General features: G+C 45.0%; 1 protein-coding gene across 3 annotated transcripts in view; it reads right to left on the reverse strand.

Moving 5' to 3' along the window:
- The window catches only part of MEST (mesoderm specific transcript), a 30,836-nt gene extending 13,535 nt beyond the window's left edge, over positions 1–17,301 (reverse strand). Inside the window, exons 1-4 of one of the 3 annotated variants that reach the window (XM_066592148.1) lie at positions 17,220–17,301; positions 3,776–3,930; positions 3,387–3,466; positions 2,936–3,013 (exon numbers count right to left, since the gene is read on the reverse strand). In XM_066592148.1, coding sequence (XP_066448245.1) covers positions 2,936–3,013; positions 3,387–3,466; positions 3,776–3,929 — 312 coding nt within the window. In that variant the 5' untranslated portion in view covers position 3,930; positions 17,220–17,301. Of the gene's footprint in view, positions 1–2,935; positions 3,014–3,386; positions 3,467–3,775; positions 3,931–17,128 lie in introns of all 3 variants that reach the window. The other 2 variants (XM_066592149.1, XM_066592150.1) reach the window with 2 other exon arrangements.
- Positions 17,302–17,898: the final 597 nt, after the last annotated feature.

The raw sequence follows: 17,898 nt of genomic DNA on the forward strand, positions 1-17,898 counted from the left end.
ACGGTAAAAGAGAATATCATACATCCTCAAATTTGTGCAAAACCTTCTGTATACCATATATAACTGTAGATAAAAGAATTTGACAACGATTCTGAGCGTCTTATGTTATGCTCACATTTAGTATATGGTTGTAACTAATACTGCATTTGAATGAAAAAACCCAACTAAAAAAAAATGAAAAATTAAAAGCATACCTAAAAATTTTATGATGATTTTTCAGAGTAGGCTGTAATGTTTGTACATCAGTAATAACTATATTTCTGATCATTATATGATTTACATCCTGCATTTTGTACCAACTGCAGGCTCTATTTCTAATTCTCAGTTCCTGGACTCCTCTACACAAGGGGGTAAAAACTACTAATAGGTCATCTTCCATTTACAGCATACACAGGAGAAGATCCTAGTCCCCTATCCTTCTGTAGCACACCCTCAGAAGTAGAATTAGTATTGAGGACATTGCCCAGCAGTACTCTGCAGGGTATATATGAATCCAACAATGGGGAGAGATTGAAAACCTACCAGATGCTGCAGCAACATTTTTTGAGCGTCTCTCTCCATATGTCTCCCCTACAGCAGCTCCTTCCTCTTTCTTCCCTAGTCTCACCATAGCCTTCTATAAGAAGCAGCTGTAATCTGACCTCTCTATGAACAGCCTTCTGTGAGTCAGTCAATGAGTAAGATCTCATTCACGTAGCACTACAACCCCAATGGCAAAAAAGTTGGACCGCTGTGTAAAATATAAATAAATGTAAAGAAAAAACACTAATGCAATAGTGGAAATCTCATATTGTGAGAAACACATCTCACAAAACTTGGAACAGGGGTAACAAAAGGCTGTAAAAGGAAGTAGTACTAATAAAAAAAAAAACAGCTGGAGGGCCAATTTTCTATTAAGTCACATGACTGTGTATAAAAAGAGTATGTTAGAGAAGCAGAGTCTTTCAGAAGCAAAGATTGTCAGAGGTTCACCAATCTGTAAAAAAAACTATGTCTAAAAATGTGTATAGCAATTTCAGAAAATACTCCTCAATGTAAAATTGGAAAGACTTCCAACATCTACAGTAAATATTAAAAGATTGAGAGAATCTGGAAAAATTCATGTGCACAAGGGACAAGGCTGACAGTCAATATTGGACGCTTGACATCTACGGACCCTCAGGTGTCACTGCATTAAAACAGTCATGATTGTGTAATGCAGATCATGTGGGCTAAGGAATACTTCTAGATATCACTGTCTGAACAGTTTGCCAGGCAATTTCACAAATACAAGTTAGAGCTGTATCATCCAAAGAAGGTCATGTATCAACACAATTCAGAAACAATTTTAAAGCTCATTTAAAATTTACAGAGCCAAAATGGAAAAAACTGTTTTGTGGTCAGATTAATTAAAAGTTTAGATTCTTTTTGGAAACCATGGACGCCGTGTTCTGTGGACTCAAGAGGAGCCGGTTATCAGCAGACAGTTCAAAATCCTGCATCTCTGATGGTAGGAGTTTGTTTTAGTGCCTATGGCATGGGCAGCTTACACATCTGGAAAGCCACTGTCCATGCTGAGCAGTATATAGAGGTTTTAGAACACCATAAGCTCCCATACAGACAATGTATCGTTCAGGGAAGGCCTTCTATATTTCAGCAAGGTAATGCTAAGCCACATACTGCATCCATCACAACAGCATGGTCTTGCAGAAGAGTCCGGGTAATGAACTGGCCGCCTGCAGTCCAGACCCTTCACCAATAGAATGCTTTTGCCGAAATATGAAACAAAAAGCAAAGACGACCGAGGAGTGTTGAGCAGCTAGAATCCAATGTCAGACAAGAATGGGACAACATTCCTCTCCCAAAACTACAGCTTTTTGTCTCCTCACTTTCCAGACATTTACAGACTGCTGTAAAAAAAGATAGAATGATACACAATGGTAGACATGGCCCTGCCACAACTTTTGTGAGATGTGTTGCTGCCATCAATATCTAAAGGAGTTTTTTTAGTAAACTTACCTGGTGTGGACAACTGGGACCAATAATTGGGAAGCCAGGTGCCACACCTGTAGTCCTAGTGTTTTGGGTCCAATCCTCTTATGCCCAATGGCATCCAAGTGGAGAAGGAGAGCAGCAGGAGAATCCAAATTTAGGGTGCCCACCCACTAGCGTTTTTTTACTGCGAAATTCGCAGCGTTTTTTTTTTTCTGCAGGGGTCTTTGGGCTATGGGACATGCTAAGCTAAAATCGCGATCGCGCAAAATCGCGATTTTGCGCGATCGCGATTTTTACATTACAAGTCCCATAGACCCCCTGCAGAAAAAAAAAACCTGCGAATTTCGCAGTGAAAAAAAACGCCAGTGGGTGGGCACCCTAAAACTTCAAAGGAGTTTTGGCACATAAAAGAAATAAACGAAATTGTAAAAAGCTCCGCTTATGAGTGCAGGAGCTTTTTACAATTTTGTTTACTTCTAAAAGGAGTTTTTTAAATTAAAAGTCTCCCTTTCACCTTCCGATATGTGTTCTATGCTCGATTGTGAACAACATATGGTTATATGAGATTTCCAAATCCCTGCCTTTCTTTTTTGCTACATTTTACACACTGTCCCAACTTTTTTGGAATTGGTGTTGTATTTTGCATCTGTATTTGCAAGCCAAAGCCAAGATTGGGTACAAAATAACCACTTATTTCCATAATATTTTCTCTCTACAAGTGGCATTTATGGTCTTGTCTCACAAACACTGAACAGAATACTGCTGTGTGAGTAAGGTCCAGCTTCACTTGTATTACTTTATGAGGAAAAGAAACATATTCATTCTGAACACTGCAAAATGGGAAAGAGAAAACTCAAAATGTTGCAAAAAAATATAGGAAGAAAGAAGGTCATCCACACTTATTCAACGGTCAGGTAGACTTTGAATACTATACATCCAACAGATGACTTGCTGTACTTACTGGCTTGTCACTAAAACCAAAGCCTATAAAGTCCAGAGCAATTACTCTTTGGAATCTTTGTGTTAACCCTTCCCAGACCTGCAAAGGAATAGAATACAAAACACAATGACACACATAATGATTTAAAAAAATTATAAAGGGTGGGTCTTTAGGGTGGTTCAATGGTTGGAACAATTGAAAACTGGGAGCAGCACACATGGACTATATGTTGCAAACACCAAGCTTTGCATTGTTGAATGAACTGGTCAGATTTGAAACAGTAGAAGACTGCAAGCCTTCGGAGGGGATTTTAGTCCACATTTCTACACCACTAGTCAATTCTAATGAGGCATTTGGCAGCTGTGATTTGCCTATAAACTACATGATGACTGGAGCAGCACAAGTATATGTTTGTCTACATTTGCAGCTCTGCATTTCATATAAAATACTCATGAAATTAAATGAACATTACCTTGTACCAGTCGTAGCTTGATGTTGGGAATCCATGTAAAATCACCACCACATCGGAGCTTCCCACAGCTCCCCAGGATTCTTAAAAGAAAAGAAAAATTCTTACCTATACAAACTATAAAGAGCATCTGTGAAAAAAATCTCATCTATTAAAGTTCCTTATGGGAACAAGCCATCAGACTTCTACACACATATATAGAGCCACGGGCCTTCTGGAGGTTAGGAGAGCCACTGAAGGCTTCAGCAAAGGTTTCTCTGATGTTACACAAAAGTCCAACTCCATCCTTGGCTCCAAGCATGCGACTCATGCACAGCACCTTATACATATATTACCATAGTAACCCAGGATCTTATTTTCAATGCTATTGATTTTGCTGAGTGAGATAATACCTTTATAGAAGATCTGTTGTTCTTGAAATGTGAAGAATGCACCGGTTGACCTCCATGTGAAAAGTGCCGGGGAGAGGTTAGGTGGAGGAATGTGCAGGTACACGGCAAGTAGAGGAACCGTAATCAGCCCCACCTGAATCCACCATTCCTTCATCCTGCAACACATACAGGGAATGTTAATGGGGAAGTGCTAGGATAGAAACATACACTGCGGTGAAGGCCAAAGCTCGATCACTGAAGCAGCCATTGGCAGCCCAATTTTGTCAAATTCATGAGACCATTGACTGCTCATGGTTCGGCGCATGCAGCCAGCCTCACTGTGTTTCACCCCAAGTTACCTGGCTCCATTTGTACAGAAAAAAAAGTAACTGCATTCTCTCTTATTATGTGTTTCAGACACTTTGTGCACCTCAGCAGACAGTTTTGAAAAGGGTCTACAAGAAAGGGATTTGGCTTAGGGCTCATGTCCACGGGCAAAATGTGATTTAAAATCCGCAGCGGATCTCCCGCGCGCGGATCCGCACCCCATAGGGATGCATTGACCACCCGCGGGTAGATAAATACCCGCGGATCGTCAATAAAAGGCATTTAAAAAAAAATGGAGCATGAAAAAATCTGGACCATGCTCCATTTTCATGCGGGTCTCCCGCGGGGACGGCTCCCGCGGGCTTCTATTGAAGCCTATGGAAGCCGTCCGGATCCGCGGGAGACCCAAAATAGGAATTAAAAGCATTTACTCACCCGCAGCGGGGCGCGAAGCTCTGCTCTTCCTCACGGCCGCATCTCCCTTGCTTCGGCTCGGCGGATGTGCCCGGCGCATGCGCGCGGCACGTCGACGACGTGCCGGCGACGTGTCGCCGGCGTCAGGAATTCATCCGCCGGCCGAAAATGAAGATCCGGCCGTGAGGAACAGCTGACCTTCGCCGCCCGCTACGGATAGGTAAATGCTTTTAAATTTCTATTTTCAGCGCTCATGTCCGCGGGGCAGGAGGGACCCGCTGCAGATTCTACATGGAGAATCTGCAGCGGATCTGATTTTCCCCGTGGACATGAGGCCTTAGGAGTCTTAAAATGAGCCAAAGTTACAATGTCAAATATTAAAGTAAACCAGCCAAGAGGTGGGATAAGCTGAGCTGTGGAGTCAGAGTTGTGGCGTGAGTAAAAACGGACCTTCTCCAACCCCAGCTTCAAAATAAACATTGATCCGCTCTCTGCCAGGAGTTTTTACATCTCCAGGAGCCAGAACAAATTTCATTTTTTGACATTTACAAATAAATCCTAGATAATAAAATGCAAAAAAAAAAATCTATACTGAACCCCACACCCATATTTTCTGAAAGTAGACACTTGATACACTGTAAAAAAGCCACACAGGCGCCTTCATGCAAGTTTGCATACATATAACATTAAATCTGAGATTGCCACTTTACTACAGCAAACGTATTGCTTTTTATTATACATGAGCCATCCATGAGGGAGCCGGATTGTGGAAAATGACATGCTCACGAATGCTGCGAATTTTAACCCTTGAAGCACAAGGATTGAAATCCACAACAGATCCGTTACAAAAGCCCCTGGTCAAGTCAGCCCCATTTATCTACAGATTTGGCCACTGCGGATTTGCAGCATATTTTCAGTGGGTTTTATGCAGCAAAAACCTCACAGCAACTTCAGTGCGTATAAGGGTACTCTTCGGTTCGGATGTCTGGATTGCCAATTCCACAGCTCTGCGCAAAGGGAAAAGTAAGAGGGTTTATTATGACTGGCATGGTGCGCCAAATTTATCACATAGCGTAAGCCACTGACATGTTCTGCTTCTTCTAGCTTTAACGGAAAAAAAGAATAAAAGCATTTGTTATATCCTATGTAATGGATGAGGCTGAGCAATGCATTCTGGTTGTTGCTATGTCTCAGGAACTCTCCACTAGAATGCAGATAGAGGTAAAAGTAGGTCTCTTTGGAGCGCCGGACAAGAGGACCAGGAGGTAAATATAAAACTTTTTTTTTTAATTGTAAAAATAAAGAAAAGACAGGCAGGGGTGACGCATTTCGTGTCACCCCTGCCTGTATTTTTTTTTTAATGTAAAAATAAAGAAGTTTTTATACTTGCCTACTGGTGCTCTTGTCCAGCGCTGCAAAGAGACCTACTTTTATTTCTATCTGCATATTAGTGGAGAGTTCCTGAGACAGCAACAACCAGAATTTATTGGTCCGGGTTTTATTCTGGTCCGGGTCTCTGAAGGGTCTTACTTTACCTATTCTAGTCTTAAGCAGTCTAAATTTAAGATGGTCATAATAAATCTCCCACATACATATATTAACGAGCTTGAAAAAATAGCTCCCAGTCCCATCATAAATATTCTCCGCTCCAATCTCTGTGAAGGCTGAAATACAAGTTACCAACACAAGTCATGCTGAAGCTTCTAATTTAGTCTGGGTGGTGGGATGAGGGTAGAATAGGACATGCAGCGATTTTTTTCATGTAGACCAAAAAAACCTACCTGGCTATAATGGGTCTATTTGTGGTTCTTGAAATACACGGATAGTACAAGGACAGGAAAAACGTTTGTCTGGGTGGGCCTTGAAGTGTGTCGATTAAAGGGGTTGTCCCGCGCCGAAACGTTTTGTTTTTTTTTTCAACCCCCCCCCCCCCCCCCGTTCGGCGCGAGACAACCCCGATGCAGGGACTTAAAAAAAAAAAAACGCACAGCGCTTACCTGAATCCCCGCGCTCCGGTGACTTCTTACCGGTTGAAGATGGCCGCCGGGATCTTCTCCCTCGGTGGACCGCAGGGCTTCTGTGCGGTCCATTGCCGATTCCAGCCTCCTGATTGGCTGGAATCGGCACGTGACGGGGCGGAGCTACACGGAGCCGGCATCCTGCACGAGCGGCCCCATTAAGAAAACAAGAAGACCCGGACTGCGCAAGCGCGGCTAATTTGGCCATTAGACGCCGAAAATTAGTCGGCTCCATGGAAACGAGGACGCTAGCAACGGAGCAGGTAAGTGAAAAACTTCTTAACTTCTGTATGGCTCATAATTAATGCACAATGTACATTACAAAGTGCATTAATATGGCCATACAGAAGTGTATAGACCCACTTGCTGCCGCGGGACAACCCCTTTAATATCTGTCATTACCATCAGTGTTTTGGTAACCACGCATGGATTTCTTTAGATCCGCATGCAGCTACACAAAGCAGATTCCACCCCGTTTCAGCATCAGTAAGTGATAGGACACTCGTTTTTCCAGTTGAACTGAAAAATGTGCCATATGAACCATAGCAGATTCCCATTGTAGTCAATGAGAGGTAGAAAACCCTCAGATTTCAGGCCGATTTCAATATAGAGGCCCCGCTGGAGTCCATGTGAAATTCACCTTGTGTGAACGTACCCCAAAACCGCTTTTCCTTGTTTTACTTGTCTTCCTCATATCACAAAAGAAAGTCAGTGGCCAGAAGTATCCAGCAGCCGCGAATGGCTGCTTACATTCTATGCAAAGAATACTCAGTGCAGGAATAAAAATTCATATTAAAAGTATACATTTTTTTCTCAGAATGGAATTCAATAAGGAGCCACATCCAGCTGTGGGCCACACGACTGTACATGCCTTCTCTTGCTTACAAGTATGTCTGTGCCTGCAGCCTAACAGCAGCCGAACCTTCCTAATTACCGACGACTGCCGTCCTGGTAAAGTGCATCTGAAGCTCAAAGAATGGGTTTTCGGCTGCAAATAAAAGGGAATACAGATCGCACCTATAAATGGTTGTAAGCAGCTTTATGGCCACAGACATTTAATCTTCTTAATGTTTCTGCTTGCTCAGGACATGAAAGCTGCTGCACAACCAGCTCAGAATACGGCACCACCGCCATTGTTGGAAACAATATATTATATAAACACACATACAGTTTGATACAGTAAATACACATTAGACATGCACAGCAATGAGCGATTATACTACTTTAGTGTTCAGAGGTGAAGAGAACACAGAGGCTGGAAGTGACCATGTTTAGCTTTACAGGAGTCTTAATGGGCCACTGACACGGGACGAGTATCACAAAAATGTGTTCAAACAAATGATTTGGGGCAATAATCGTGCAGTATAGATGACTTACATGGTTTACAGGTTGTTATCGCTGTGTATCAGTCAGCATAAAATCCATCACTGGATCACGGGCTTATCGTTCTGTGTAAACACTCCCACATAGGTGGTGAAGTCTGTCAATGTAAACACTCTGCACGAGCGCTAACAACCTTAGTGATTACACCACTGCTCGTGCAGTCGTTATCTCGGATGTCGTCCTGTATAAAAGGGCACAATATACAGGCACAAACAGCAACAAGATCCTGAGTATTCATTCCCCTATATGTACTTAACCCCTTAGTGACAAAGCCAGTTTGTGCTTTAATGACCATTGTTCAGCTTTTTTCATAGTCGCGCCCCAGGAGCCATAACTTTTTATTTTTTCCGTCTACATAGACATATGAAGGCTTGTTTTTTGCAGGACAAGGTTGTATATTCTAATTGCATAATTTTGGGGTATATATGATGTATTGTGTAACTTTTATTCATTTTTTTGTTATCAGGGGGATTTGTTGAGCCATGCAACATTTCGATCACTGCCTGTTTTGTTATGGGTAAAGCAAGATAGGCAACATTTTCTCCATGTTTTCTGTATTTTTATTTCATGACGTGCACTGTGTGGGTTAAATAATAACTAGCTTTATTTCTCTGGGGCATTACGAACATAGCAAAACCACATATATCTCCATTTAACAGTCTAGATGCCCAATAACTGGACCTCCATTTGCAGCAATGCACCCACAGACTGGAGGTACATGGCAGCTGGGGATCTAAGAAAGGTTCACAAGCCTGCCATGGCTATATGCTTATTAGGCCATGCCAAGGTCGCAGACTAACAGATTGCTCGGACATATGGAAAGACCGCTAGTAATTTATATGTACTTTCAAAATGGTTCTATTAAAAAAAAAAATTGACTTGGCTACAAAATCTGCTACATCAAAGTAAAAAAAATGAAAACTTCAGAAGCAAAGAATACTCTGCTTGGGTTAATTATGCATGCAAAAGGCCCCCTGTACACGAGCGGAAAATGCGTGGTAAGATTTCCCGAAGAATTTCCACCCGTGCTCGCCTGCATAGGATTGCATTACAAAACACAATCCTAGGCAGATGGCCGCGATTTGTCTGCGTGAAAATATACACGAAAAACAAATTGCGGCATGTCCTATTTCTGTGCGAGTTTCGCAGAGGCCCACACAGAAATGTCACTCCCCGGGCTCCGGCACCGCTCTGCGCATGCAACGGCTGGGCAGCAGCAGGCACGTCTCAAAACTGAACCAACGGGAGCAGGTGAGAGCCGCACTGGTCAATGCAGGGGCGCGGGGTTGGGTCCCGCTGCGAGAATTCTCGCAGGGGATCCAACCCGGGCATCTGCAGGCGGCCTAAGGTCCCCTGTCCACGGCCATTGCGGTATCCCGCGGCAGAGATCCACCGCGGGAGCCACCGCCCGGGAGCAGGAGCCGTCAGACGGATCTCCACTGTCAGCCTATATGACAGATAGGCTGACCGCGGTGAATCGCGGCAATTTGCAGCATGCTGCGAATTTCCGGCCACAGCATGCACAGATTTTTTAATGCGGATTTTTGCAGTGGATACACTGCGAGTCATCGTTAAATTGATTTTTTTATTGCTTGCGGGAGATTGCGGATTGCGTTTTTTTTCCCTCACGGATGCACTACAGGTCATCTGTGTGGAAAAAAATCTGCAGCCCCACCTTTTCCCTACCTAATTAATTTTAACCTTCAAATCCGAAATGCATCCGCAATTGTATTTGCGGATGCACTGCGGATCATAAGCTCCCATAAAGATGAATGGGGTACATCCACGCGCAATTCGCAATAAAATGGAGCATGCCACGATTTATTATCTGTGTGTGGTATCCGCATATCAAATAAAAACAAATCCGCAGGTGTTAAATGAAGTATGGACACCCAATGCTTCCCTATGGGCGGCTGGATTTGCAGATCTCACGTGCAGATTCCGCAAATCAAATCGGCCCGTGGACATTGGGCCTAAAGAGTATATCACTGCAGATGCCCAGGGAATACAGAGCAATGGTACATGAGCAAGACTTAGAGGAGGCTGGCAGTGACATCCTGTGGAGTGGCCAGGGGGATGTCAATCAAGCCCATAAAAGAGGGTTTGAAGACTGTAGGACTTTTCATGATAGCAGCATCGCCCTCATGAGCCTTTAAGGGGAACACAGCACAGGCAACAATTAAGTTGCATTTCATAGACAATACTGAAACAAAGAATTTATATGGGGCATCTTAATAAAGCTATTTCCCAGCAGTTTAGTGCTATAGTGATTTTTGGACCATAAAATCAAGTGACAAGTTTTAATTAAGCCTTTCCAATCCAATTTGTATCCTAGTTTTCCTAGGGGGCTTACTCTTTTTCTGCCGTTATAAAATGGCGCTATCTGCTGGCTAAAGCCAGTACTACATGAGGTGACACTTTAGATAGGCTCTGACAGCAGAGAGACTGGCAATATACAGTAAGAGAACCACGACGGATGTCTTCCAACATCGGAGCTGTACAGCCTTAAATCACAATGTCTTCAGACGTCAGACTGTGGATTGGAAAGTGTTAAAGGGGTTGTCCCGCGAAAGCACGTGCCGTTAAGCACTTCTGTATGGCCATATTAATGCACTTCGTAATATACATCGTGCATTAAATATTGGCCATACAGAAGTTATACAATTACCCCCTTCGGTGTTGGCGTCCCCGTCTCCATGGCTCCGACCGAAGCCTTCTTCTCCCTGGATTAGACGCGCTTGCGCTGAAGGGGCCGCTCTGGCATGCTCGTGCCGCACAGGTCTTCTGCGCATGCGCAGAAGGCCTCTGCGGCGCGAGCACGCCTGAGCCGGACAAAAGAGGGCAGACAGCGCAAGCGCGTCTAATCCAGAGAGAAGAAGGCTTCGGTCGGAGCCATGGAGACGGGGACGCCAGCACCGGAGGGGGTAAGTGTATAACTTCTGTATGGCTCATAATTAATGCACGATATATATTACAAAGTGCATTAATATGGCCATACAGAAGTGCTTAACCCCAATTGCTTTCGCGGGACAACCCCTTTAAGGCTCACAGATCACATCACTGTCCTGCTTTCTGTTGTGTCATAAGAATAGAAAAACAGAAAGCTGTGGATCTATCCTACGAAGCGACTGAACAGCTTCACCACCACTGTATTACCACTACCATCTGGGCTACGGACACCATTTTTTATTTTTGCTTTAACCATCTATCACTTAAATGGGGAACCTTTCGGTAGACTCTATGGGCCATGCTACAACCGAGCATTCTCTGAGACACTAAGTCCCAGGCAATATAGGCATGCGACTAATATTAGGATTGGCTCCTTTACTCACTCTCTGAGAACAGAACCTTTATTCCGATCTGTTCAGACTTGGAGTGATCTGCTAAATTGAACGATTGGCTCAGCACTGGCTAGACTTCCTATGATCTAACCACTATCTAGATAGATCTGGGAGAGCTGAGTGACTACAAAATCAGTCAGGACCTACCTAATCGCCCAGGTCTGGTATCCCTAAAAGACCTGGGAAAACAGAAGCATTACAGTACTAATATAATATTATATCACTGTATGCTTCTGAACCTCTGACTAATTCAAGTCTTCGGTCCCCTTCAACTGGAAGTGTAGTGTACCATCCTCCTACCTTTGTTTAGGACACACACTACCCTGGCATACAAGGAATTAAACTTTGTCTATACATACTCCTTACAAATCAATTCTAAGCACTGAAATACTCCTGAGGATCCACTCAATGGAGTGGTGAAACGCGTTGAGTTCGAGAGTTCGAGTTTAGTACCATTGACAGTGCAGTAATTAGCAATATAAAACTAAATCATCACGAATTAGCAGTTTATTAATCGAGTGATATAGCTATATCAGAAATTGAGCAATAAGCAACACAGTAATAACAAAGATAATTTTATCAGCTGTTGAGCTCTGTATAAAATAAGCAACATCATTTACCAGTAGCCCACCAGCTGATATTGATATTGCTATACCAATATAGATCCGATGGTTAGAGACACTGGAAAATTGCAGATTTAGTCCCCTCTTGAAACAAACACCCAAATGGATCTAATTGGAGGAGTTTAACCATATAAAACATCTAGTGTTCGTGTAATCGAATCTTGCGGTTCCACTGAGTCTGTAGGGATCACAGGCAGACAGGTAACTTCTGCCATCCGAAGGGATCTTTATATTTAACGCATCAATTTCTTTTTCCCTCTGAGACCGGTATCAGAAGGTTATTATGCAAACAAAAAGAGCATGAAACTCGAGATCCCTAACCGATGAAATCACGTGATACGTGGTAAACATAGTGGTCAACTAACATACAGCTCTGAGCGGTGGAATCGGGAATTATACACGACCGATTGGTGTTCGTCCTAAAGTAATTGGGTGTGCCGCCGATCTAATTTGTGACACATACCATTTGTGTTATTTGTTGTGTCCTAGTGTCATATTCATTTTAATAAAATATTTATTAAAGTTTATTATTTTATTCCAAGTCCCCTCTCTCATAGGGCTTTAAAGGGGTTGTCTTGAGGAAGCAGTGAATTTTTTTTTTTTACCCAGTCCCCCTTATTAAGCATACATTACTAATCACCCATGTAAATGACTTTTCTAGCCGGTTTCTACTTACAGTTCCAGCGTTTCAGCAACTTATAAAAAGTTTCCCCAAGATGGCTCCCGAGACGCTGCCAGCTGTGTCTCCCTGACAACCAGACGCCCCGCAGCCGCCGACCGGACCCACCGCGGCCGCCGACCACGGCACACGCTCTTGGGCCACAGTCACCCACCGCCAGGCAGCAGGTAACCGGCGCCAGGCCCCGGGGCCACAGCGCCAGGCCCCGGGGCCACAGCGGCAGTCCGTCACCCGTCACCCATCACTTACCTGGGCGGCTGGGCGGCACGGCTGGGCGGCACGGCTGGGCGGCTCAAGTTTCTGTACCTTCCTCTAAGAGAGGATGGTAGCAGAATGGCCGCTCCAGCGTGCTCCCGAGAAGTTACAGCTCGTCTGCGCATGTCCAGAAGAGCTGTAGCGGCGAGCACACTGAAGCGGCTCGTGCTCAGAGCAGAAGACCGGACTGCGCAAGCGCGTCTAAAAAAAGCAAGCCGCCAGCGAAATTAGACGGAACCATGGAGACGAGGACGCTAGCAACGGAGCAGGTAAGTGAATAACTTCTGTATGGCTCATAATTAATGCACGATGTATATTACAAAGTGCATTAATATGGCCATACAGAAGTGTATAACCCCACTTGATTTCGTGAGACAACCCCTTTAATACTCCTTGGAGACTTTTTGGCTGCCCCCTCTGTGAATTTGGTTACATTACCAGGGAAGTTTTAAAAAAGTTATGGTTCTTGAAATGCGACGACATTAAAAAAAAAATATGTATATATATTATTGTACAAAAGTAGTAAAACATAAAAAGTACACATTTGTTATTCCTGGAATTGCGCATAGAGTATTGGGAACACGTCAGATATTCCACATGATGAATGGCGGAAATTCAAAATGCAAAGAACAATGGTGGAATCCCTGTTACTCTTCCATCCAACAAAAAAAGAAAAAAATATATATTATATATAAAAAAAAATTAATAAGGCCGATTTCACACGGCGAGAAAATTGTGCGAGATTTGTGTGTCTAGTTTATATACATGAGCGGCATGTCCTTTATCTTTGTCTACTTCGGAATGTATCGCCCATTGTTTTCAATGGGACATGAGAACACATGGCACGCTGGGCATGCAAGTGCAATGGGAAGTGTCCCATTGAAAACAAAGGGAAACACCTGGTGATCCTCCAACATGGCTTTCCTGAATTGATAGGAGGCGCTTTGACAGAAGAAGACATCGCATCTGCGGGTAAATTGCATGTGGCGAGCGCTACATGGGCTCGAGTGTCGCGGCCTGATAACACGCTTGTCCGTGTGTAAGGAGTTTAAATGCATCAACCCCACAATGGTGCTATTGACAAATACTGGATAACAGGTTGGTCCTCCCACTCTATGCGTAGAATGGGAGGACTACTTAGTGAACGCTGATGTTATCTGCATTCAGCGGCCGGTCTGAGAGCGGACACCGGGGGAACAGTGGGGAGGAGAAGTATAAAAATATCCCCGGACTCAGCGGGTCAGCTTAGCTTATAGGGCTCAAAGTAGCTGACAGATTCCCTTTAAATGGCAAAATAGGCTTGGCACGTGAAGGGGATCTACCAGGATTACAAATTATACCCTAAAAAAAAGTTATAAGGAGGCGCCTTGATGCTTTTAATATAACATGTTATATTATATTAACATGAGGAAAATATAAATGAGTATTTAACTCACCTGGTGTCAGCCGAGGATACCTCACAAAAAGGCACCTCGCTGACACCGCAATCCAAGTCCACTTATAAAATAGTCTTTATTCCATCTAACCTTCGTCGGAGAGCAGCGGGGCAATCCAAATAAGCTGCACCGGGTAACCGGGGCTTAATTCAAATAGACCACGAGGAAGAAAAAACGACTGTCCGCGCTCCTAGGGATATCAGACTCTGATCCGGGATAATAAATTCCTTTTTTTTATTGGAAATACATACAGGGATCTGCGAGCAACGCGTTTCAGTAGATACAACTACCTTTCTCAAGCTCTATACAATTACGACTAACACACAACATAAATAGACACTGAACATGTTCATGAAATTAACACAGCTACTTACCACGTAGCTGCATGATTAAAAGGGGGCGTGATGGCAGCCTCCCAGGTAACTCTATACGTAATCCAGGTAGAACACTGGGAACGCCCTTCAGCGATCCGTGTACTTCATCAATTAAAAGAGGAATATTTAGAGGAGTATTGAGATATATATCATTTACATAATATCATATAAATTAAATTTTAATTGATGTCAATGGTATTAAATATGTAGGGAAGTGCCGTTTTTATGTAACTTTTATTTATGAGACGTATAATCTATTCATGCTGATTCGGAAGATAAATGAAGTTGTTTGTAGATAATTTAATTATGCAAAGTTTATTCACTCGTATTATGTGAATAATGTTATCCTAAGGATGTTTAATGAAATCTTAATTTTTATAACCGAGCGGTTAGCGGGTGTACACATTTGTTGGAGAGAGATTGCTGTCCCGCAGTGATCCAAATAAAGTTTTGTTGAAGTACACGGATCGCTGAAGGGCGTTCCCAGTGTTCTACCTGGATTACGTATAGAGTTACCTGGGAGGCTGCCATCACGCCCCCTTTTAATCATGCAGCTACGTGGTAAGTAGCTGTGTTAATTTCATGAACATGTTCAGTGTCTATTTATGTTGTGTGTTAGTCGTAATTGTATAGAGCTTGAGAAAGGTAGTTGTATCTACTGAAACGCGTTGCTCGCAGATCCCTGTATGTATTTCCAATAAAAAAAAGGAATTTATTATCCCGGATCAGAGTCTGATATCCCTAGGAGCGCGGACAGTCGCTTTTTCTTCCTCGTGGTCTATACAAATTATACCCTATCCTTGCTGAGACCACCACTGATCTCGAGAATAGGAATCGTGTCCTTCCACTGCAGTGGCATCAGAATGAATGGCACACTGGGTAAGCATGTGCGGGGGGCACTCTATTCATATCAATGGGCTAACGGGAATACCCGAGCGCTTGCTGCTTGGTTGTCCATGCAGTCCTATTGAACGTGACTGGAGGGCAGCGTGCTTCACCCTCTTCCTCACTGTGGTGGCGCAGTAAATGGGAGACACACAATGCCCATTCTCAGGACTGATGGGGTCTCACTGCTAAGAACCCCACCAACCAGCAAATTATCCCTTATCCCATTTCTAGGCAATAATTTGTAATCCTGGTACAACCCTTTTAAGGGGTTAATGGAGTGAATAAGGTTGTGTAACCTACATATACCGCAGGGAGCCTGGCAGAGCTGCCATAATCAGGTCAGAGTACAGGTAGGAGCTGTACCCGCATACATGTCCCCACACATGGCGCGGATGTCACCAAGACGCCGAAGGACCAAACAGGAGTTCAACTTTTATGCACTTAACACAGAAACGTCAGAGTGTGATCTTCCCCAAATCCCGTCGAACAGAGCGCTCTACTACTGCCAGGCCGCAAGTCACTGAGGAGAGACCCCCATTTTCTCAGGAAGTTGTGCAGCACTGGTCATATATACCTGCCTGTCTGGGGGCCAGGACTATGGATAGGAAGGGCTACTGTTATGGGGGCAGTGGGGAGGACACTGCTTTGGGGACAGTGCAGGGGACACTGCTATGGGGACACTGTGGTCACCTGTTATGGGGGCAGTGGGGAGGACACTGTGGTCACCTGTTATGGGGGCAGTGGGGAGGATACTGCTTTGGGGACACTGTGGTCACCTGTTATGGGGGCAGTGGGGAGGACACTGTGGTCACCTGTTATGGGGGCAGTGGGGAGGACACTGTGGTCACCTGTTATGGGGGCAGTGGGGAGGATACTGCTTTGGGGACACTGTGGTCACCTGGCATGGGGACAGTGGGGAGGATACTGTGGTCACCTGTTATGGGGGCAGTGGGGAGGACACTGCTATGGGGACACTGTGGTCACCTGTTATGGGGGCAGTGGGGAGGACACTGCTATGGGGACACTGTGGTCACCTGTTATGGGGGCAGTGGGGAGGACACTGCTATGGGGACACTGTGGTCACCTGTTATGGGGGCAGTGGGGAGGATACTGTGGTCACCTGTTATGGGGGCAGTGGGGAGGACACTGCTTTGGGGACACTGTGGTCACCTGTTATGGGGGCAGTGGGGAGGATACTGTGGTCACCTGTTATGGGGGCAGTGGGGAGGACACTGCTTTGGGGACACTGTGGTCACCTGTTATGGGGGCAGTGGGGAGGACACTGCTGTGGGGACACTGTTATGGGGGCAGTGGGGAGGACACTGTGGTCACCTGTTATGGGGGCAGTGGGGAGGACACTGTGGTCACCTGTTATGGGGGCAGTGGGGAGGATACTGTGGTCACCTGTTATGGGGGCAGTGGGGAGGGCACTGCTGTGGGGACACTGTTATGGGGGCAGCACAGCTGTTACTATACAGACAATGGCTCTGGCAGGGAAGTGGTCTCTACAGACATGCGGCCAGTTGCTGACAGCGCTGCTCTCCGCAGCTACTAGCTCCCTGGTGACTGCAGAGTATAAATATATACAGGCTGATGGCGTCAGATCATGCCGGACCCCCACACAAGGGAGCAGCACCTCAGTCATACTGCACTGCCGGGTCACCTGTTGCGGTCTCCCTGTGACCTTCCTCCCCCTCCTGCAGGGGCTCCGGCGGCTCTCCTCTTACCTGGGCTCAACTTCCCATCCTGCTGCCAGCACCTCCTCAGTGCGCTGACAGCGGAGGGCGGAAACAGGCAGGAAGGCGGCCATCTTTACTCCTGGCAGGTGTGAGCGAACAGCGCTCCCTACTGCCTTGCAGAGTCCCCGCTGCCGCCTGTATTATAGCAGCAGCAGCGGGGACACCGTCCCGGTAGATCCGCACAGACGTAGTCTGTTATCTGCCCCAAAAATAGACAGGAAAAGAGGTTAATAAAGCCCGGGCTAGAGTAAACCGTCTATGCCCAATGTGGTGCAGTTAGCTGCACCTGGAGGAATGCCTCATACTGCATAGTTTAACCTGATGGGGCCAGAACATCTGTGGTATAAAGTTCCACTTGAGTGAATCACTATGTGGCTCCATCATGCCACAGCGACACCCCGATAGCCACAATTGTACGCGATCCTTATTGACTGTAGGAGGAGGAAAAGGCAACAACGTACATAAATCTAGGCTACTGTTACGTGACGAGCTTCTATTCTAGCGTCGCACTGCGGTGTCAGTGTATGTTTACCGGGAGCGCTCCGGTGACATACAGCTAATAGAGCCATAAGCCCCCATTCACTCAATGGAGGACTACTTGGCGTCTCTTCAGGTGGTTTCCATCAGGGTTGCCATTTTTTTACTGCATGGAATACTTGTGCCTAAG

The sequence above is a fragment of the Eleutherodactylus coqui genome, chromosome 2 (genome assembly GCF_035609145.1).
Source record: "Eleutherodactylus coqui strain aEleCoq1 chromosome 2, aEleCoq1.hap1, whole genome shotgun sequence".
In the NCBI taxonomy this organism is placed as follows: domain Eukaryota; kingdom Metazoa; phylum Chordata; class Amphibia; order Anura; family Eleutherodactylidae; genus Eleutherodactylus; species Eleutherodactylus coqui.